General features: G+C 48.2%; 4 protein-coding genes across 4 annotated transcripts; 2 read left to right on the top strand and 2 right to left on the bottom strand.

Annotated features, from left to right (window-relative positions):
* Positions 1–1965: 1965 nt before the first annotated feature.
* Positions 1966–2754, bottom strand: LAJ45_03015 (uncharacterized protein; the record flags this gene model as incomplete). The annotated part of the gene is made up of 1 exon (XM_046112605.1): positions 1966–2754. The coding sequence occupies one exon, from the start codon at positions 2752–2754 to the stop codon at positions 1966–1968; it is 789 nt and encodes a 262-aa protein (XP_045974094.1).
* A 9627-nt stretch (positions 2755–12381) lies between these two features.
* Positions 12382–15586, top strand: LAJ45_03014 (uncharacterized protein; the record flags this gene model as incomplete). Its single annotated transcript, XM_046112604.1, has 7 exons — positions 12382–12397; positions 12661–12761; positions 12826–12998; positions 13133–13605; positions 13872–14140; positions 14213–14537; positions 14994–15586. The coding sequence occupies 7 exons, from the start codon at positions 12382–12384 to the stop codon at positions 15584–15586; spliced, it is 1950 nt and encodes a 649-aa protein (XP_045974093.1).
* Positions 15587–16110: 524 nt separating this feature from the next.
* LAJ45_03013 (uncharacterized protein) lies at positions 16111–17549 on the top strand (the record flags this gene model as incomplete). Its single annotated transcript, XM_046112603.1, has 4 exons — positions 16111–16437; positions 16493–16666; positions 16722–16947; positions 17224–17549. The coding sequence occupies 4 exons, from the start codon at positions 16111–16113 to the stop codon at positions 17547–17549; spliced, it is 1053 nt and encodes a 350-aa protein (XP_045974092.1).
* Positions 17550–22811: 5262 nt separating this feature from the next.
* Positions 22812–23442, bottom strand: LAJ45_03012 (uncharacterized protein; the record flags this gene model as incomplete). The annotated part of the gene is made up of 3 exons (XM_046112602.1): positions 22812–23125; positions 23262–23354; positions 23406–23442. The coding sequence occupies 3 exons, from the start codon at positions 23440–23442 to the stop codon at positions 22812–22814; spliced, it is 444 nt and encodes a 147-aa protein (XP_045974091.1).
* Between the last annotated feature and the right edge of the window lie 274 nt (positions 23443–23716).

The raw sequence follows: 23716 nt of genomic DNA, 5'->3' as shown, positions 1-23716 counted from the left end.
AACTCCAATTCCAATTCAACCACGAACTGGAACCACCACAACCATACACCTCCGGGCTGCCCCAAGGGTCCTCCCAATCCCCAGGATTATCCATGATATACGCCGGGGTAATAACAGACTCCACCAACTCCCCCAAAGAAATAAACACCACCTACATCGACGACGACGCCCTCGTCCAACTAGCAAAGTCCTCTCTCTTTATTACCAAAAGACTCAACGAAAGAATGAACGAAAGAGTCAGGAAAGCGGCACCCCTTAATATCAAATACGAACCCCAAAAATCCGAGTTAGTCTTTTTCAAACCCACAACATCGAACGCCCCAAATCCCAAAAACTCGGTAACAATTGCAGAAGAAGAAATCCACCCCAAAGAGAGACTCAGATATGTAGGAGTCTGGCTGGACTCCAACCTCTCCTTTCGACCACACATCGAAGAAACTATCGCCAAGGGCCTCAGAGCCCTAGGCAGCATCAGAAATATCGCCTACCTCCCCGGATCAACTGTCAAATCCATTCACCACCTCACCGTCCAAGGTTTCCTCCCCACTATCCTATGGGGATCGGAGGCGTGGTGGACGGGAGCCGACCATATCCTCCGATCACTATCCCCACTCTATAACGAAGCCGCCAGGATAATAACAGGCCTACCCCGCTGGACAAAAACCGAAAGACTACTAAAAGAGGCAGCACTCCCCCCACTTGAACTCCTCCTCAACTATAAATCACGAAAATACGGAACGCGCATCCTCTGCCACCCCGCAGACCACCCACTCAACGAAGAACTCATACAGCTCCTCCCTACCAGAATAAAAAATACCAAAGACACAGGCCTACATCGGATCGCATCACTCATGCTACCTCTCCAGAACCAGGCAACCGCAGAGAGTGATGGATCCAGAACGACATCCTTATCAAACCTTTGCTGGAAGAATGGAACTCCATCCCATGCATCAACTACCACAAACCAGGAACCCTAAAAATCCAACCAAAGCGAGCAAAACTCCTCCGATCCAAAGCAAAACTCATACACCGCATACGATGTCAAGCTACTAGGATAGACAGACACGCAGCATTCACGGAACCCGAACCCTGCCAATGTGGCTCGGAACAATCTTCCAAGCACCATGATCGACTGCCCACGATGGACACAACTACGGAGGACACTTATGGACAAAATCCCAGGACCGCCCACGTGGGAAAACTGGCTATTTACCAACATCAACGTAGACATGATTCTACAATTCGCAGCAAAAACCAACCTACTCAACTGGTACGAAATGGACGAGGAGGACCCGGAGGAATGATATTTCTTTCTATCTTTCTTTTCCTTTTCTGTTCCGCCTCTGATTCTTCACGTCGTCTTTTCTTCTCTTTCCTTTTCTTCGCTTTTTCCGTTTCTTTTTCCTTTTGTCCTTTCTTATGTTTTTAGGCGGAGGCGTCGGCGTGCGATAAGTCATGTACTTCAAAGCAATACAAAACTATCTATCTATCTTCTGTATTTCTCTACCGTAACCATTGTCCGTACCTGGCATATCATACCAGGCAGGACCACTTCTATATCTACGCTGGTTCTCAATATACACGCTATTACTTCTCCTCTTCACGAAGGCCTTCGCGCCTCGCTTGACCTCGCTTGACTAACTCGACAGCTTCTACTGTCGCATATCGTACCCTGCGGAATACGTGCTATCACCAACCCTCGAGATTAGGTGGGACTCGCAGTAGCCCTAAAAGAATTAACGAATGCCTGGTGGGCTTGCTCCGGACCGATGACTTGATATTCCGGATGGTAAGATGGATTGGCCAGGCTTTCTTGTCCCCACTAAAATTTGTCAAATGTGTGCCATCTGACGCTCATATAATTGGTACCACAGTCGACCCCTGCGGTAAGGTATTCTGTCCAGAAAGCATTAGCGACTGCCTCTAGAGCACTTGTGAGGCTTACCAGACCTGCGTCTCCCACCATCAATCTCCCGTATGCATTTCCCCGTACATTCTCTCGCCAGATTCATTATGCTCTACCACTGGCGCGTACACCAATGACTCCCGAAAGGCCCGTAGGCCTAGAAAATATCGCACAATTACCATTGGATCCCGGTAATAGTAAGTGATTTTCTCTCCCCCAATATCCACCTCCGAATGATGCCAGCTCGCATTTCCCAATATGTCATTCATTTCGTCCAACCTCTTTATAAAACCTCGCCCAGTCCTGTAGGAGCATTCGCCACTGCTTGATGGAGCGTGTAGAAAGAAACTGTCGATATTTCCTTGTGAGGCCTTCGACAGTATGAAATAACGTGCCATTCGAAACTCGTATGCTGAGTTGAATGGGTGCCACGGGTATCGGAGAATGTTTTGTGAGTATTCGTCGTAGTCCTCCGAGCGGTAAGGACGCTCCGCAGCACCCTCGTAAATCGTTGTCGCTGCCTCATGCCTATTTGCATCTCCATATGTCTCTTCCATCATAAAATATGATTCGGATTCCAGATCTGAATTATTATCGGGATCTTGATCATGATAATTGATACTGTTGCTCTCTGAACTATCCGAGTCGTCAAGGGCATCTGAATAGGAATTGTGAATGCCTTCCGGGCTGTCGTGAGTGTCATCGAGTGCCTCTTGATCGCGCTCCAGGAGTAAAAATTGGTTTCCCAGCCATTCATATGCTTCAAATGAATGTGTAGTTCGAAGATGTTTATCGAAGTTCGCGGAGGAGCTGTACCGCTTGCTGCAAAAGGGGCAAGACGATTTCATTGAAGTCTCATGATGCTAGCAAAGCACTCCTGAGTGCTCTAAAAATTTGGTTTCTGCCAAGGCCGAGGAGGCTTTTTCCTGCAGGTGCTGCTGCAGAGTGCTCGAATGATTTGATTTGTCAGCCAATGAGGCTCCTCTCACCTGCACCCCGGTCGGCAAGGCTGATTTTCAATACGAGTCTGATGTCATACATCAACAACCTAATAGAAACACCAACACCAACACGAGAAAACACCCACCACCCCAATCAGGTGGCCAGTTATGCTAGATTCTATCGCCCTGAGTATCTGCACTCTCTCCCTGAGCACTCGCGGAGTCTCTTCAGATCGAGACAGTGTTCTCAGCGCCAAATTCAACACTAATATCGACTACGAGCTCAAAGAATACATTCTCTCCGAATCAGCTTCCTAGAGGACAGAGTACCAACACCAACAGGAACACAAGCACCAACCCCAACACCAGAATGTTATCGACGTCACCATTGGTACCGTCCGAGCATCCCCGAGTGCGCCTGGAGCATTTAGATCAACGTCATATATTGAAGCACATATTGAGTACGAGCACACTCGAGTGCTTCTAGAGCATTCGTGGGTGCTCTCGGGAGCGTGATAAGCTCAAAAAAAAAGCTGATCGTACTCGGTATAAGAGCACCCCTCCCTTCCTTCAAGTTCGTGAGAAGTTCCTAACCACCTTCAAGTTCTCCTCTACCTATCACTTCAAGTTTTCCATTGCTTTCAACATTACCTGTTGAAATCTCATCCTTCAAGTTCCTCCGTTTTCAAGCGATTTAACCTTGGCAATCTTTATAAATAAGATGGTATTTCTCTCTCCTAATCCAATTAAGTTTAGAACCATACTCACCACAGTGATACATTAAAATTATCAGACTCCTAACACCGCTCAGAGCACTCCCGGTAGCTCACAGAACACAAATCAACTTCCCAATAAGAGGTGCTTGCGTGACATAGACGAAGACGATAACGAAAAGACCCACCGAAAAACCAAGAAACACAAATCGTCCCGAAAACATAAGAAACACCGAACTTCCTCAGATCGCAAACCGTCCCGCAAAACTGTCAAGCCTATCCCGGAGGAGATACCAGAAACACCCCCTAAGCAGTCGCCAGTGCTTTCTGGGTTTACCCCGATCAACAAGAGCCAAAAACAAAACCCTGTACCTCCACCAATCCGGACTGAAATCCGGACTCAGCCAGATACTAACCTAGCTCCATCGGACACTGAAGGGATCTTCCCGAGTAACTGGTGAGCAACCCTAACTGATTCCAACTCCTTTCCCGACTTTAGTTCTGAACTCTCTGAACCATACACAAGTGACGATCAAGACCCAGCAACTGTAACGGCAATGGTACTTGTTGGCTAAAATGATCGATTGGATCGTGAAGAGAAGGTATTGTGCAGTTGGGCTAGGATTTGTAATGGGTTTTCTGTTGTGTTCTTTTGTTTCCATTACGCGGGGTATGAGTCATCAACGGACTAGGAGCTGGATATATAAAGGGGTGTTGCCTCGTGCCTTTTCATGTTTTTATTCCTTTCCTTTTCTCTTTACGGAACCTCCTGTATCTACTCGCGCCCGACCGCGCGGGAGGCAGGACCCCCTCCCGTTTCGACATCCTGATTCTCGAATTGCTTCAGGCCCTGAGCGAGACGTCCCCCTATCTACCGAGTTGAAGCCTTTCAATAGGAGCCGTCCTTCTTCTCACTCCCTCCTCAAACTCGTCGGCGCCCCCGATCGCGACACCCAAACGACCAGCCCTCAAGGCTACCCCTCTCTACGTCGTATCGGCACCCTGTCAATAGTCTGGAGGTCAGCGCAGACTCATTGCCAAAACCTACGATAACCCACGGTGTTAGCGACCTTACGGTCGCGAAACATTCGTTCCTTACCTTACGCGAGGTCCCTTCGTTGGGCCTTACCCCGCTTTACGGCCCTAGCCAGGCAACCCATTTTAACCGAGTCGGCTTCCCCGCTCACCCAACCCTACCGGCCCGGTACCACAACCGAGGCCACCCCATCAAGACACGGTCGGCACCCACGATTGCGACCACCCCATACACTACGGAAATCGAGTTCGAAGGTCACCACTGAAAAGACCACCAACAGGTAGCGGCTCACGCTCACCCCATCTACACTTGGCCTCTGTGCCATTCCTACCTTAACCCCCTGCTGCCTGACGAGCAGACTCCCAGGGACCCCATCGACACCCCCCTCCCTATGCTTTCGCACCTGATGCTTCGGCGGTCTCTCGCCTCGCCTTCGTGCAGTACTTCCTATATGGCTTTGGTAATGATCCTGGTTTATGGTGAACGGGTATATAGACGATTGACTTTATGTTGTTTGACGGAGAAGCTCTTGGGATTTCATTTCTACTGTAGCGTTGTTACTTTGTTCGTCGCTTAGTTTCTGTTCAGCTACACCATGTCGCGCGATGTTTGTACGTACTTTTCCTTTGTCTTTGGCGGTAGTGTAGGCGTGCGATAAGCCTTTGGCTTCTAAGCAATATAAAATCCAATCCAATCCAATCCTGTATTTACTTCACAAATACTACGTTTGTTCTACGTCTCGCCATAGGGCCTAACTGGTTTGTCATACCAGGTATAGCCACCCCATAATCCATAGGCAAGAATACCTATTGCTACGTTCCCGCCTCGGTTGTATTGCTTGGCACTATAGTCCTCACGCCCATAGACCCCCATTACACTAGGTTCCGTCCTCTATCGCCAACCAATACAACACCATAGCCTACGATGTCGGGACACGCCCCTATTGATTATCAACAGCTAAGCGAGGCCCTTCAAACATTTTTCCAAGAACACCCGGAGGTAGACAACAACGTTGGAATAGAAGCTTATGCACTTCTCCAACGTGCCCAACATGGGCTTGCTCAGTATGCAACGGACCTACAGGAGGTGGAGGGGGAGGCTGGGAATGCAAGGGAGATGTTTGAACGAGACCTTGCTACTGCTCGAGCTCAACGGGTCGCTGTTGAGGTCGGGGCCCCTGACAAAGAACCGATTGGTGGTGATGATGTCCCACCTGCGCCTCCAATACCACCCATTGTAGCTACTACTCAACGGTCAGAGAAGCTCCCAGATCCTGAGTTGTTTAGGGGAGATCGCGATCGAGAAAGATTACACCTATTCAAACAACAGATGAGGATTAAGTTATTGGGAAATGCCGACCGCTTTCCCACACTACAGTCCAAGTTATCCTATGCATTCAGTCGATTAGAGGGTATCGCCGCTAATCAGTTCTTACAATACGTCGGAGAAGAAGGCATCCCTTTGCCTTCCATGTTGCGGTTTTATGAAATCCTAGATACGACGTTCGGGGACCCTGATCGAATGCGCACGGCTAGAAGGAACCTTAGGAACATCCTTCAACGAAATCGAACCTTTGCCGATTACTTCGCCGAATTTCAAAGATATGCTGCCGAGTCAGGGATGGATGAAGTCTCTCGGATTGAGGCTTTGATGGAAGGTATCAATGCAGAGCTCAATGAATCGATGATACACCATGAAACTCCTGCGACAGTAGATGCCTGTGCGACACTTTTGCAACGGTTAGATAATCAACGACGAGCGGCAGAAGCTAAGCGAGGAAGCAAAAAGCCTGGGAATACTACTGCAGCTCCGACCCCACGTCCCCCTCCAGCGAACCCTGTCCCTACTCCCCGTGCCGTTGCCCCGGTTGTCAACGCATCTAATATTGAGAATCATCACTCATTCCGCCCGGGAGTTGATGTACCAATGGATCTATCCGGGGGACGTCGTCGCCCCACCCCAACCGAAAGAAACGCCCGCTTAGCTGAGGGCCGATTTTTCTATTGTGGAGGAGTCGGACACATGGTTAGAGATTGCCCCCAAGCAAGGGCAACTGGAAATCAACCAAGAAGACCAGTGATGAGGGGGGCGGCATTGAGAATGGAAGAAAACGACGGAAGGGATAACGAGTCGGCAAAAGATTTGTCCCTGCACTAAGTGGCTTAGCCCAGGGACCATTTAAGGATTTTTCTAAGATGTGTATTTCTGGTTTTTCGGTATCAGAGGAGGAAATGGATGGGAACCAATTTGTAGTAACTTGTTCGATCTCACAGAATAAAAATACTTTCGTACCCACCTACGCCCTTATTGATACCGGAGCATCAGGATATGCTTTTATTGACGAATCTTTTGCACGCCACAACAATCTCACCATGACCCCCCTCAAAACACCCCGCCATGTGGATGTCATAGATGGCAGACCTATTAAGTCAGGAAAGATCACCCATATTGTTGATGTCTCGCTAGACATTCATGGCCATCGAGAGACTGCGTCATGTTTTGTGACAAAGTTGAGACATTATCCAATTGTGATGGGGATACCTTGGATGCGACGCTATGATGTTACGATTCGACCAAAGGAAAATCTGCTTATCTTTGACTCTCGAAGCTGCTGCCAACATTGTTCGCTTAGTGGAACTGCCATTACGGTTCATGGCATATCGATTCCTCTACCGGAAACCTATACCGTTGCCGTTTCAGCGACTGAAAAACTTACCATCGATATTGAACAACTGATACCGAGAGAGTTCCATCGCTATATTCATATGTTTGAAGAATGTGATGCTTCAACCCTCCCACCACATCGACCGTTCCATGACATGAAAATAGTGTTAAAAGAAGGCAAACAACCACCATGGGGACCAATATATGCTCTGTCCCAAGTTGAGTTAAAGGCACTATGGTATTACCTTCAGGAAAATCTACCCAAGGGAATTATCCGCCATAGTGAATCGCCAGCGGGAGCGCCCATACTATTCGTCAAGAAAGCCGATGGAACCCTTCGTTTATGTGTCGACTATCGGGGCCTCAATGCAATTACGATCAAAAATCGTTACCCATTGCCGTTGTTGAAGGAAACCTTGGCCAAATTGTCAAAAGCAAAATATTATACCAAGTTGGATTTACACTGGGGATATAATCAGATCAGAATCGCGGAGGGACATGAATGGAAAACAGCATTCCGGACTCGATATGGACAGTTTGAATATACGGTAATGCCCTTTGGATTAGCGAATGCTCCGGCTACATTCCAACATTGGATCAATGATATCCTACGCCCCTATCTCGATCAATTTGTGACGGCCTATTTAGACGACATTCTCATCTACTCCGGATCCCTTGCAGAGCACAAGGATCATATCCAACGAGTTCTCAAGGTACTTGATGAGAATCATGTCCATCTCAAACTCGAAAAATGCGAATTTATGGTTCAAGAAACAAAATATCTTGGGTTAATTCTTACCCCGAATGCTAATAGAATAGATCCGAAGAAGGTTATTGATGTTTTAGAATGGTCTACACCAACAAACCTTCATGACGTTCAAGTGTTTTTGGGATTTGCAAATTTTTATCGACGGTTCATCCTAGGATATTCAAAAATTGTTGCCCCGCTTACAGCTCTAACAAAGAAAAATGTTAAATTCAAATGGACAGATGAAAGAGAGGAAGCATTTCAGACTTTAAAAAAGATGTTCACAACGGCACCTATACTAGTTCATTTCAATCCGGATCAAAAAATTCTGGTAGAAACCGATGCATCCGATTATGTTTCAGCAGGAATCCTATCCCAACGTGATAATAAGTGAATTTTACATCCGGTCGCTTTCTTTTCTAAGACACATTCCCCTGCGGAATGTAACTATGAAATTTATGATAAGGAACTTCTAGCGATTGTGCGATGTTTTGAGGAATGGCGACATCATCCGGAAGGAGTACAATTCCCTATTGAAGTTTTTAGCGATCACCGGAACCTGGAATATTTCATGACGACAAAATTGTTAAATTGCCGACAAGCTCTTTGGTCGGAATTCCTTTCACGTTTCGATTTCGTTATACAATTTCGAACAGGGAAACAAGGAGCAAAACCAGATGCATTAACTAGAAGGTCAGGTGACCTACCTAAAGAGGGGGATGAACGGTTGACGCATCAGAGCCAAGTGGTCCTGAAGCGGAAAAATTTAGATACAAAGCTAAGTTTGTTCGCGGGTTCTTTATCAAACGAATCCGCTGAAGGAATGTCCACTGTGGAGGAGTTATTTTCAAGAGCTTACCAAGTCGATAGTTTCCCAAATGAAGTTCTTGCCATGCTTGGGAGCGACGTTCGCCATTCTAATAAAATTTCACTTGCCGAATGTACGGAAGACAATAATGGTCGGCTACTTTATCGAGGCGCACTCTACGTACCAAATGACAATAACCTCCGGCTGAGGCTTCTACAAGAACACCACGATAAGCCGTCAGCAGGCCATCCGGGTAGAGCAAAGATGTTGGAACTCTTAAGTCGGGACTATTATTGGCCACAAATGCGAAAGTATGTCGATCGGTATGTTAGGAACTGCAATGTGTGTACCCGTAGCAAGGCACCACGCAATGCGCCTTATGGAGTACTTCGTCCAATGCCAATACGCGATGGAATATGGAAGGATGTTTCGATGGATTTTGATACTGACCTCCCTGAGAGTGATGGATATACTGCGATCCTAGTTGTTGTTGATAGACTAACCAAAATGCGACATCTGATACCAACGCCTAAAGAGGTGGACTCGAAGGAAGTAGCGAGGTTGTATATCGATAATGTGTGGAAGCTACATGGACTACCTGATACTGTCGTGTCTGATAGAGGAACACAATTTGTCGCGGAATTTTGGAAGTCGCTTTGCAAACGCCTAGAAATATCCCCACGATTCTCCACCGCCTTCCACCCTCAAACTGATGGACAAACTGAAAGGATCAATGCCGTAATGGAACAGTATCTTTGAAGTTATGTCTCTTATCAACAAGATGAGTGGGCTCGACTATTGGCAATGGCTGAGTTTGCAGCAAACAACCATGCTTCGGAAACAACAAAGGTCTCTCCTTTCTACGCCAACTCGGGAAGAAATCCCAGGATGACTTTTGGCCCCTTGGAACATGGCAAAAATACAGCGGAAGATCAGGCCAATAGTATTGCAAAAGAAATGAAGGATATGGTGGAGTTTCTGAAAAGCGAAATGTTTCGGTCACAAAAGATACAAGAGGAATCGGCTAATCTAAACCGTTCTCCTGCCCCTCGCTATTGCATAGGAGATAAAGTTTTCTTATCGACACACAATGTTCTGACAAAGCGACCCTCCAAAAAGTTCGATTGGAAACAGATTGGTCCTTATAGTATCAAACGAATCGTCAACCCCTATGCTTATGAGCTGGAACTTCCCCGTTCCATGAAGATCCATCCCGTATTCCACGTTTCATTATTGTCACCCGAAGCAGACAATCCATTACGTGGACAACAACTATCACCACCACCCCCGGTCGAGATGGAAGGGGAGGAAGAATGGGAAGTCGAAGATATTTTGGATTCTAGGAAACACAAGGGGAAGTTCGAGTATCTGGTACGGTATACAGGATACAACGATGCCTCTTGGCAACCGCTATTGGACCTTGAACACTCGCCGGTTATCGTTCGACGATTCCATGAACGCTACCAACGAAAACCTAAGCCTACCAGGAGGTAGGCCTTGGAGGAGGGGCGTAATCTGTGACGGCAATGGTACTTGTTGGCTAAGATGATCGATTGGATCGTGAAGAGAAGGTATTGTGCAGTTGGGCTAGGATTTGTAATGGGTTTTCTGTTGTGTTCTTTTGGTTTTCATTACGCGGGGTATGAGTCATCAACGGACTAGGAGCTGGGTATATAAAGGGGTGTTGCCTCGTGCCTTTTCATGTTTTCATTCCTTTCCTTTTCTCTTTACGGAACCTCCTGTATCTACTCGCGCCCGACCGCGCGGGTGACAGGACCCCCTCCCGTTTCGACATCCTGATTCTCGAATTGCTTCAGGCCCTGAGCGAGACGTCCCCCTATCTACCGAGTTGAAGCCTTTTACTAGGAGCCGTCCTTCTTCTTACCCCTCCTCAAACCCGTCGGCGCCCCCGATCGCGACACCCAAACGACCAGCCCCTCGAGGCTACCCCTCTCTACGTCGTATTGGCACTCTGTCAATAGTCTGGAGGTCAGCGCAGACCTATTGCCAAAGCCTACGATAACCCACGGTGTTAGAGACCTTATGGTCGCGAAACATTCGTTCCTTACTTTACGCGAGGTCCCTTCGTTGGGCCTTACCCCGCTTTACGGCCCTAGCCAGGCAACTTATTTTAACCGAGTCGGCTTCCCCGCTCACCCAACCCCATCGGCCCGGTACTACAACCGAGGCCACCCCATCAAGACACGGTCGGCACTTACGATTGCGACCACCTTATACACTACGGAAATCGAGTTCGAAGGTCACCACTGTAAAGACCACCAACAGGTAGTGGCTCACACTCACCCCATCCACACTTGGCCTCAGTGCCATTCCTACCTTAACTCCCTGCTGCCTGACGAGCAGACTCTCAGGGACCCCACCGACACCCCCTCCCTATGCTTTCGCACCTGATGCTTCGGCGGTCTCTCGCCTCGCCTTCGTGCAGTACTTCCTATATGGCTTTGGTAATGATCCTGGTTTACGGTGAACGGGTATATAGACGATTGACTTTATGTTGTTTGACGGAGAAGCTTTTGGGTTTTCATTTCTACTGTAGTGTTGTTACTTTGTTCGTCGCTTAGTTTCTGTTCATCTACACCATGTCGCGCGGTATTTTGTACGTACTTTTCTTTTTGTCTTTGGCGGTAGTGTAGGCGTGCGATAAGCCCTGTGCTTCTATGCAATATAAAATCCAAATCCAAATCCTGTATCTACTCGCGCCCGACCGCGCGGGAGACGGAACCCCCTCCCGTTTCGACATCCTGATTCTCGAATTGCTTCAGGCCCTGAACGAGACGTCCCCTATCTACCGAGTTGAAGCCTTTCACTAGGAGCCGTCCTTCTTCTCACCCTTCCTCAAACCCGTAGGCGCCCCCGAACGCGACACCAAAACGACCAGCCCTTCAAGGCTACCCCTCTCTACGTCATATTGGCACTCTGTTGATAGTCTGGAGGTTAGCCCAGACCCATTGACAAAGCCTACGACAACCCACGGTGTTAGCGACCTTACGGTCGCAAAACATCCGTTTCTCACCTTACGCGAGGTCCCTTCGTTGGGCCTTACCCCGCTTTACGGCCCTAGTGAGGCAACCCATTTTAACCGAGTCGGCTTCCCCGCTCACTCAACCCCATCGGCCCGGGACTACAACCGAGGCCACCCCATCAAGACACGGTCGGCACTTACGATTGCGACCACCCTATATACTACGGAAATCGAGTTCGAAGGTCACCACGGTAAAGACCACCAACAGGTAGCGGCTCACGCTCACCCCATCTACACTTGGCCTTTGTGCCATTCCTACCTTCACTCCCTGCTGCCTGACGAGCAGACTCCCAGGGACCCCATCGACACCCCCTCCCTACGCTTTAGCAACTGATGCTTCGGCGGTCTCTCGCCTCGCCTTCGTGCAGTACTTCCCTTGAGGCATTGGTAATGATCCTGTTTTATGGTGAACGGGTATATAGACGATTGACTTTATGTTGTTTGACGGAGAAGCCCTTGGGATTTCATTTCTACTGTAGTGTTGTTACTTTGTTCGTCGCTTAGTTTCTGTTCATTTACACCATGTCGCGCGATGTTTGTACGTACTTTTTCTTTTGTCTTTGGCGGTAGTGTAGGCGTGCGATAAGCTCTGTGCTTCTATGCAATATAAAATCCAATCCAATCCTGTATTCACTTCACGAATACTATGTTTGTTCTACGTCACACCATAGGGCCCAACTGGTTTGTCATACCAGGTATAGCCACCCCATAGTCCATAGCCAAGAATACCTATTGCTACGTTCCCGCCTCAGTTGTATTCCTTGGCACTATAGTCGTCACGCCCATAGACCCCCGTTACAGCAACAGGCCCAGCAACAGGCCCACCAGCAGCAGACTCCACTGCTTCCTCAACACGCAGCAGTGCTTCACCAGAGGCTCTTGTATGGACGACCGTACTTAGGGTTAGTGCTACCCAACCAGCACCCGCTAGTGCTCCACAAAAGAACTTTGCCCGGAAAACCATAGTCCCAAGTCAGGTTCTCACTCAGTCCAAGTCTAGTGCAGTCCACTCAACAGGCCCAGCAACAGGCCGCTCAACAGGCCGCTCAACAGGCCGCTCAACAGGCCCAGCAGCAACAGGCCCAGCAACAGGCTGCTCAACAGGCCCAGCAGGCTCTACTACTCCCTCACCAGCACCCGTTAGTGCTCCACCGAAGGTTCTTGCACCGGAGACCCCTACATTCAAGCCCCGACGCCCCTCTCGGTTAAGTTCTAGTGCAAGCCCGTCCGAACTAATAGACCACCCCTCACCAGTGTGACAGAGATGAATTAGACCCGAGCCATCGCCGATTGTCCCAGAGACATCCCCGAGTATTCAAGAGACATCCCCGAGTATTCAAGAGACATCCCCGAACTCGCCCGCATTCAAGATGACTCAAGCAAGCAAAGCGAAGATGACTTTAGGTCTACTCAACCTACCTAAAGTGTACACCAGCATCCGCAACAGCCTAAAGGCGGAAATGCAAAATGTAGGTTGGGTCAATAAAAACACCTCCGGATTGGTTGCGTTTAATGCCCTATGCCTTTACTTAATGAACCTGCCCTCCCTCAACGGTTTTCTGCCAATTTGGAATGGGGGTGAATCCGCTGCCCGTAGAGCACTAGCGAGTGCTTTACAGTGGCTCATCGCGGATGTTGGTATGAAGGATAAGTTATCAAGGGGACAGGGAGACCGTCAGTTCAAAGTTGCTGCCGGTGATAGTGATGATGATGATGACGGCGGTGGTCAGGCAGCCGGAAGACGCTGTAGCAAAGGGAAAGAGCGTGCAGTACCTCCGGAACTCGTGCGACCTTCCATAATGGTTACCGTGGTGGGCCCCGATACTCTAGGGGCATTCTTTATGCTCGTCCCACCACCTACTTCTGACTAGAATGATCCCCTGAACGAACCTTCATCGGAATTTTGACAAAGATAACCTTCCCCGAGCTATGGAACTTGATCCTGAAGCACATCGCACCCGGCAGAGCAGTCAGGACTATCTAGGGTGCAATTGAGAATGTCCCCCCGGCAGCTGTTCCTCCCGTTCGGCCGGTGGAGTTACAAATTACCGATTCAGAGGAGCTCGAAGGTTGGTTGAAAAACAGCAATGCCAGGCCTCGGAGGATATTGGCGGTCCTCCACAGAGCAGGCGCGGGTGCTAACCTGGGTGTTGAGGAATCCCCCCCGTTGAACCCGGCTTTCCCTCACGTTGAGGAAGATGATTATAGCATGATCGATATTCCTGCAGAGGATTCGGATTACGAGGAGGGAAAGCACCGGATAAATGCCATAGGACTGAGGGTATATATGCCTAGAACTGATGCCAGTAATTAAAGGCTAATTCAGACTCTTGTTAGGCGTCGCAATAGACAGCAGGATGCTATCGACGATTTAGACCCCAAATACCTTAGGAAGTATCCTTTGGGTGTCGGGGTTGCTGACCCAAACTTCTTACAGGGGACGATCTGGACACCTGCCGGGATAGCAGCCAAGAGAGCTGCTGATGCACTCGTGGCCGCTGGTGCTGGAGGTGGTGGTAGTGGTGGTGGAGGTGGTGATCGAGGTGGTGGAGGTGGTGGTGGTGGTCTAGGACCTCCACCGCCTCCGGGCAGACCCCCTCCTCCTCCGGGCGGCGGTGGTGGTGGAGGACCAGCTGGAGGCGCTGGTGATGGTGGTGGTGGTGATGGTGGTGATGGTGGTGGGCATCATTAGTTCCCTTTGGTACAATCTCTAACTTCCCTTCCTGCGGAATTGTCACTAACCTTTTAATAGTTGTTAGGATATCTCCCTGAGCACTCGCGATAGCTACTGGGGTGCGGTACGATCAGGTGTTTTGGATTTCCCTTTGTCTTGTGAGAGTATATCAATGGATGAGTTATATCGGATAGGATTAGATTAGATTAGATTAGATTAGATTATTCCAGGTAGTAATTGCATTTCTTTTCTTTCAAAGTCGAATCAAACTCCTAGTTTGCTCTCAGAGCACTCGGTACCACTTCAGAAAGTGCAGTAAAACGAGTGATGATAAATGATGCGGTTGAGTACAGAAATTGTGGTAACATAGGATGATCCCTGTCGTAAGAGGATTAGCGGTGCAAATTTTTCTTGATTAGCGGCGCTAATTTTCTCGCCAAGAATTGATTTCTAATCGAAGATATCGCGAGTGCTCCTAGAGCACTGCGGATATTCCTGCCAGTCATCAGAATTGCTACCACCAGGCACTCCTCCGGTTCAGCACCTCTTGCCCCAAAGCGTCCACGACCCCCAAAACGACTTGAAGAACATCAAGATTTACTGACTGACGAGTCTGAAATATCTCACCGAACATTGACTCCACTGCCAGCCGGCACTCAGAGTAGTCAATCGACCACCGCCGCTCAAATAACTCGGAAAGGTCTTCTCCGTTCCTCCGAAACCCTCACTGGGAGGAGCAGTCCTAGGAGGATAGAATTTCATCTCCCCGAGGATCATACTGGTAATTTTGAAGCGCAGGAGGTGCCTGAGGCAATTGAGGCGCCAGAGGCAATTGAGGCGCCAGAGGTGGAAGAAATAGTTGATACTAGCCACTCAGACTTTGATGATGCTCCGGAGAATGACCACGAGAGCTCCGAGGAGGATGAGGATGAACCAGAGGATGAACCTCAAGCCCTCCCCCCCCATCTTACACCCAGAAGTCTCAGACTATCGGAAAGAAACCTCATACAGTTCAGCCGACTACTGACAGAGCACTGGGCAATGCTCGGATGAAACCAACTGGCACGGTAGCAGAGGTCATTGCTTCGTCCAATGTGTCGGTGGACATGGTACAGGTTCGACTCTATCTCGCTCATTGATGCTTTTTAAAATGTAAGTATTAGTGGCTAACGATTCAGAGGGGAACTGGGCAGGGTGCGAAAGTAATACGTAAACAAGGTCAAGGGAGAGCAGCACCCACTTCAGCACCCAGCCAGAATGCATCCCAGAGAGCACTCCCGGCATCCCAGAGAGCACCCCCAACACCCTGACAGTCTAGGTCCTCTGCACCTGTTTATGCTCATGAGTATACCTCTTCTACGCGCCATATCGATTTTTCCTCGATGCGCTCTCGATACGGGGAGTCTTCCCCCACTTACCGGACATATCGTTCTTCACCGACTAGCGAAGTAATTGGCAAGAACTCTGTGAGCAGTCGTCAGATTCCTTCAAGCCAACTTCACGGTCAAGGTATATCGCGAAGAGTCTACGAAATCGAGTACCTTTCCTCATCTAGAGAGGAGGACGAAAGTACTCCGATGCCGGAAGGCAAGGGTATTTTGATTCCGGGAAGCGAGGTTAGTATTCCGGAGGACACTCACGATGTCTTTGAGAACACTGGCGACATTCCTTCGAGCCAATTGACTCAGAGGTCTGTGGTCCCTAACTCTAGGAGTGCAAATGTGCTGTCAGTGCAGGCTGAGAGGATTGAGAAGGAGTGTAGCGTGTTAATCGTGGAGCATACTCTTCTACATGAGCTCTTTCCACCTGCAGCAAGACTTTCGGTACTGGTATTGAGCATGTGGGCAACTCCTAGTCGCCGAGTGGGGTGTAGAGTAGACTTTGAAGAGGTCGTTATTAAACAGGTGAGTGCCCCCAAAAGGATTACGAGTGCTCTGGAAGCATAATTGAGAATGATAGGTCAGAAGTCTGCACTCCCGTGTCCGTTCCCACTTGATGCACGAGGTGAAAGGGCGCCTGTCGGACTCTACGATATACGGGCTTGGAAATTTTGTGGGGCCTGAGGCGAGGGCGGCTCAAGTTGAATACCTTTTGAAGAATGATCGTTTCTTGAGCCCCCAACAGCATTACGAGGTATGATGCCTGGGATGCCCAGAGAGCACTCGGGATAGCCGGTAACAGATTCTAGATCTACCGACTGCGCTTCCTGGCTCTGGAAATTATCGATATATTGTATTTTAAATACTTTGATGGGGTAAGAATGCGAAGGGTTAGGGATCCCGAATTTCTAGAGCGGGTAACCCCTACCCTTATTTGCCTGATATCGACGGCGATCTGGCACGGCATTCGGGCGTGGTCAACAGGGAGTTACGTGAAGCCTGATAATTTTCAGTCGCAGAATGAGAGTGTTGTGAGTAAGTATGGCCCGATGCCCTCATTGATATGGCTAGTGCCTTGGGAGCAATGACGGATGCTACTAGGGCTATACGGGATTGCCAAGTTGATATCCAAAAACGAGTAGAAACGTTCCACAGGATGAGCAACACTTGGTAGGGGAGAAGTAAACAGAACCAGGAGGCAATCTTGGAGGTAATCAAAGATAACCTTCGAGAAAGGGTATGATACTTCTAGATGCCGGTAATGCGAGTGGTATTCTAAATGCTAACCCTAATAAATACGAGATGAAAAAGGGGTAACGATTGAGATTATACCGGAGGAGGGTTTTAGCGAGGACGATGAAGCTCTGGCTGCGGATCTTGCCGCATTCCGAGATGCTCGAAGAACACCCACGAGTGCTCCAGGAGGTCGGGTTGATTCCGACAGCGCCCAGGACGAAGTGATTAATGCCCGACTTCGCGGCATTAACACCGAAGAGGAGGGGGAGGAGGAAGAAGAAGAGCCGGAATTACCTGTAGCGGGGGATTACGAAGGGGGGGGGGGGAGGAGGATGTGTAGAACAATCACAAGTGCTAAGGGAGATAGTGGGGGATTTCGTCTGATTCGTATATTGTATTAGGGTTAGTTAGGGTGTTAAATAGCGTATTGTATTTAGTATTAGGCGGAGGTTCACTGTGTTGAATACACCAATTCTCCAAATGCAGTCGCGAATGCTCTGGAGACAGTAGAGATCGTCGTGCGAGTGATGTTTTTGTAATCTCATGGGGGAATTGTGAATACCAAAGGCCGGAACGGCGGAGAGGTGTATGCCTAGAGAGAACGGGGCGCCGACATGTAGGAATCGGTACGTCGGGCATGAGCCAGATTTCAAAGCACCCCATCCGGCAACGTCAGGGGGAGTCAGGGCAATCATTCTATCTCCAGAGCCCGCTGGAGCAGTCAAGAGTGCTTCAGGAGCAGTCAGAATATCCAACCGTGCAACTGGCGTTCTCTGGGGGGTAGAGTGACGTCCTAGTTACACCGGCCACTAGTATTTAGTGTCGGGGCCCGTTGTGCAGACTGGTGTGCACTGGGGCGGAATAATGTGCACCAGACCTCGCCAGGAACACTGGCGGTATCTCAGGAGAGGTAGTTTACCTACCGAGCGCCCTGAGCGCCCTGAGCGCCCCGGTCGTGTGGCGAAGGCTATAGGTTTGCTGATGCAGGGCGTTCAGTGGGATGGGCTTGGAGGGCAGAGAGATCAATTGGGGCGAGGACCCCAGCATTATGGGATGTGTGTGCGGTGGGGGCAGGGGTAGTGAATTGTCTAATTGTTTTACGGATTGCTCGTTGTTCGGCCTTGCGACCTCAGATCTGGTATTCGATCGTCATCAACATGATCGCATATGCTTCCACCATATTGGGTCTGTCCGTACAGTAGGTCATGGCATTTCTAAGGTTGTCTGATAGTCCTTCAGCTAGTGCGCCGATTTTAGCTCCTTCATTGGAATCAAAGTAGGCCACGATGCGAAAGAACTGCGAGTAGTAGGTTTCAAAGTCTCCTTTGTCTTGTTTCAGGGCGACCAACTGATGGTGAGTGGTAACCTAGGAGTCTAGGTCTGCAAAGATGCTTCCAGATGGGTAACGAAGGTGCTTATGGAAGAGAAAGGGGCAATGGGGTTGGCGTTGATGAGTGGTATGACCTGATTGAGTGCCCTCCCTGCCAAGCGACTGACAGCGTAGATTACTTTTGCTGACTTCTTACGGAACCAGTCGTCGTTAACTTTGAGCTTCACTCGGAGTTGGGTAATGAATCTGGAGAGCTTGGTAGGGGTGACGTCGAATTTTTCCGGGTGTGGGAACTTTTCAGACCTGAAGGTGGAGACGGAGTTCGGTTGAGGGGCGGTGATGATGGAAGCGGGAACGACGGAGGCATAGGCAGCGCGAACGACATTGAAATGAAGGTTGAGCTGGGTTACCTGCTCCTCAAGGGTGTCGATAGTTTCGTGGATGGCGGCGAGTTGGGTACGGGCAGTATCCCTCTCATGACAGATACGCTGGACGAGGGTGGCGACGTGCTTGAATAGAGCAACAGTATTATCTTCATACTGCTGATTGAATTCTTCGATGTTGTTGAGTGGGACCCATGTAGGCAGGTCGGGGGTGGATATGGTATACGGTGCAGATGAGGACGCAACGTAATCTCAAGGGGACGAGTAGCGAGTATTCCGCAGGATACGTATTAGTATAGTAGAAGCTGGCGAGTTAATCTTGAATGGAACCCAGGGAACTCCGTGCAGGCAAGCGTTAATGGGGGTAAAGGAGCGATAGCGTGATGGTCTTCATTAAGGGAGAAGGTATAGTAATGCGTATATAGTAACGAACAACGTAGATACAGAAAAAAGTGCGTAGAAGAGAAAGGAAGAAAAAGAGAAAAGAAGTGGAGGTGAAGGCTCCTAATATACCCATGAAAATCTCAACGATGACAAATCCAATATGATTCATACCCTCGCGACCGATAGTACCCGATAAAAACCAATGGAATCTTTCTGACTAATCGAACTTCTCGTAACCCAATGCATTAATCAATCGATCCATGAAAGAACTCAAGGAAGAAATCTATATGAAATCGTCATCAGGCTATTCTACTCCTGACAAAGTATGGAAACTAATCAAAAACATCCACGACCTCAAACAGTCATTTAGGGAATGGTGCGCCCGCCTCTCCAAAGCACCAATCAAAATAGTATTCAGAAAAGCAGACTTTGACCCTCGTATCTTTATACACATAACAATGGAAGTAGTCATTGCTATCTACGTATACGATAACCTCATTTATTACTGGCCCATTGAACGTAAAAATCGAGTCAGCCTCTTACTTAATTTAGAATTTGAAACAACGGAAACTGGCGCCGTCAACTGGGCACTCAGAATCTACCTTATCAACACTAAAAATGGTGCCACCCTATTACAGGAAGACTATTTCAAGCATTTACTTATCAAATATGGTTTCGAAGAATCCAGACCTTTGGCAAAATCAATAAATAACAATGTTCAGCTACAACTTGAAAAGGGAATAGAAGCAGAGGAAATCGACGATCCAATAATCTATCAGTCGATAATCAGTTCACTCATGTAAGCAGTAATCGGTACTAGACTTGAATTCGCTTAAACCATTACAATACTTTCACAATTTTCCTTCTGTCCCACCACTGGCGAGGCCTATTTAGCTCCAGTCCATAGCGTACTCTGTTCTCTCAAGGATACCCTTGATTGTTGACTCTTTTATGCAAAGATGCCATTCACTTCACTTATTGGCTATAGAGATACAAGCTACTAGTATACCTCTAACATCGACGACCGCCTCTCATTTACCAGCCGCCTCTTTATATTAGTAGAATCTCTCATTTCCTGGAATTCTCATAAGCAATGCTTGGTCGATACCTCTACCATTGAGGTGGAATAGAAGCCCTCCTAGATGCCAGTCAACAACTGATTTGGTTAAGAAATCTGATATACGAACTGGAACAGAAACTGAACACATCTTTTAACGTTCATGGCTACAACTTGAACAATGATGGCTCCCTCTCTTTGGTTAAGAATCCTATTTTTCATAAAAGGTATAAACATATTGACGTACATTTTCATTTTGTTCGGGAACTGTTTGAGGATTATTTTTTTGAACTGCAATATATTTCTATGAACGAGAACATTATGGATTTATCCACAAAAGGATTGGCTAAGCGCAACTTGAAGCATGTTTTATTTTCTTCTACTATTCACTATGGCTCACGAAGGGAAGTCTTGAAATAGGGAGCTCGGCAAGTTTTATAGTATTGGAAGATTCTCATCATTTCATCATAGTATTCGTTATCGGTGTATGACTCACTCATGACACACTTTCCAATTAGTCATTCTACTACCCATACATCTATGACTCATTGTATCTCTTTTGTACTACTAGTACCCCTCTTTAGTATAAATACGGGGTATTCCCCCTTAGTTAGAACAATCAACATGATCAATTACTTTACTTCTCCTACATATTTTCTCTAAATAAGGCTCAAACTTGTATAAGTTTCGACGGTAAGGTACCCCGTCAGAAAGCTCCGGGTTTAGGGGTGGTTGGTTGGTTGGTTGGTTGATTGAGAATTCATTGAAGGTGATTGTGTGCAGCCCGGAGGCTATGAAAATAGTAGAGTGAGATCGAAGAAGGTGTTGTGCTAACCGGGACAAGCACTCTAACCGGTGAGAAAGGGAACAACATAGTTCCTGTATCGTCGGAGAATTTAGGAAATATCTTTCTCTCCCGGGTTGTCCGGAGAAGGTGGAACTGTCGGTATTCAGTAAAGTATTTTAATGGCAAGACCACGGCGTAGTTTTCGCTCGAGTCCTATCTACCATAGACAATTGATAACAACGACTTAGGCGCAACAACATCTTAGTGTCGCTAATACACACGCTATTCTCAGCGGGAGAAGGGGTGTATCTCTACACCGTGAGTCAGATATCATTACATCACCCTGGAGAGTAGTAAATACCAGTCATGCCAATAAAAGCGCACGGAAAGTCTAAAGTCGGTGACTTCCTGGCTCGGCGAATGACCTTGAGATTCGGCTGCAAGCGTTATGGCTCACTCCCATGACGCCGGAATATTAGTGATTGTGAGTTGTCTGTAAAGATATTTGACCACGCAGGAGTGGCACCTTAACATCCATTTACCATGGCCCAACTTCAGTCTATCAGTGTAAGACCATCAGCGATTAGCCGTGAGCCATCCACTTAACTCTATGGATATCTTAATAGCTAAACAGCTAGTCCTATGAATGTTTATATGCAGATAGATAAGAAATTTGAATACCAGGGTTCATACCTATAAACATATCTATCATAGGGAGCTGCTGGATTCGGTATAGTCGGAGGTGAGTTTGGTACGACTCCAAGATGAATTCAACGGATCTGGTAGTGGCTCCGGTAGATTCGGTATACTAGAAGTTGAATTAGTTCGGTGGATCCCCTAGGGTTATTATAGTCATTGATTCCTCTCTCCTTTATACTCTACATAATTTTTCCACAATTAACATTCCATGCGATAAATTTCCACCGGTACCCTAATCACAGTCCGTCACTCGCAGTTAATCAAGCGCTATCAGAACGCCACCGGAGGCGGTACTTTACAGTGTGGCAGCGAATAAATATGGCGCAAGAGGGAGTAGAGGGCGGCCCATCAACCGTGTACATAGTAGTTCAGTGAATTATCTCATTGGCTAAGCAAACATTGAGGAGCATTACCTTCAACTAGCTCAACTTTATAGATGTAAGGGCTACATTACTAAATTGGTGTGAACAGGGATTACAAGGTCGCCCCCCCAAGGCCTCTCGCACCATAGGTACTATGTATAGTAGGTATTAGACAAAAATGACAGCGGGTGGCTGTCCACCGGAAGCGAGTAGCCGGACGTTCACTCATCATGAACCTCTGCAGTTGTATGCGCGTGAGACAGCTCCTGGTAATCACACTCACACACACACACACACATATGTATACACAATATTACATTGTCCCTATACACCTTTTGCTTCTACATCTAGAGATTGGATATGGCCCATGTGATTCTTTATTAACCCCAACAACTTACTAATCAACTATTACTGAACTGCAGGAATAAACGAGAGCATGAGGCAACAATAAGCTACGAAGATGAGGCGTAAAAAATAGGTTATTCCTTGCGATATAGACATTCCCATCAACCTTCCCCAAACTACACATCCATCTATCTCAGTGACATAAGAAACAGGTCTCAATGAGCGTATCTCGATGTACAGCCGGCACCAGCTACACCCCCGGATATCGATACAAAAAAGAATCTTAACGAACGTTCCAACCAGCAACCCGTTCCCGCTACGGGAAGTTAGGCCCACACGGCGTATACGTTACATTGCAGCTCTCCTGGTACCCGATGCCGTAGCAACCGCCGCTACCGTCACCGGTGCAATGGAACAGCGTCGTCTGGCGGTTCCAGTCACCGAGCTCGTAGACGATAAAGCCCCGGGAGCCGGCGCAGGTACCGCAGTAGTCACCAGCTTCGAACTGTGGCTGGCAGGTGCAGGAGACGTCCTCCTGGCGGGGGGCAAGGTCCGTGGGGAGGGCGAGAGTGAAGGTTAGGAGGAGCGGGAGGAGGATAGTGCTGATGTGCATGCTTGTGGTAGAGGTCTCTGAGATTTAGTGTATATAGAAGTAGCGGGATAAGGAGGTTGCGCTGCGGGTGGGAGGTGAGAGGTGAGGGAGAGGTGATAGTACCGTCGCTTTTATAGCATTTAGAAGTTGGCTCACAAGTGCAAAATCGAGTACTAGGTATCGTGTGCGCCGAACAGCCAGCTAGCAAGGTTACAACTAATAGTTCCTCCTTAGAAGCACCGATTAGGAGGGGCGAGCCTGATGTTTCTTTGATAATCATTCAGATACGAGCCGCCAGCTTCCGGGCGAACTACCGACCTGCAGACCAACATGTAGACCAAACAGCGTGCAGCATTCCAGCGGACGTGTATGGAACTCAAGCTTTTTGAGCCTAGTCACGGAGTACATATATTATATCACCGCACACCCCATCCGTCGTGGTGGGGAGGCTGCAATGCACGGAGGGAACTGTTGAGTGATACAAGCTTTTGAGCCAAGGATTACACCCTGCGCACGAGCCAGGGACCAGTGACGAGTCGTAACGTGCATGAGACATCCCTGCTCCTATGTACTATTCTTACTACTCCATAGCAACCAACGGCTTTCATCAAATCGATCGCCATACCTTA

Source organism: Morchella importuna (genome assembly GCF_003444635.1).
Source record: "Morchella importuna strain M04M26 chromosome Unknown Morimp01GS006, whole genome shotgun sequence".
Lineage (NCBI taxonomy): Eukaryota > Fungi > Ascomycota > Pezizomycetes > Pezizales > Morchellaceae > Morchella > Morchella importuna.
The sequence above is the reverse complement of the archived record's forward strand: the minus strand, read 5'-3'. Positions and strand labels throughout refer to the sequence as shown.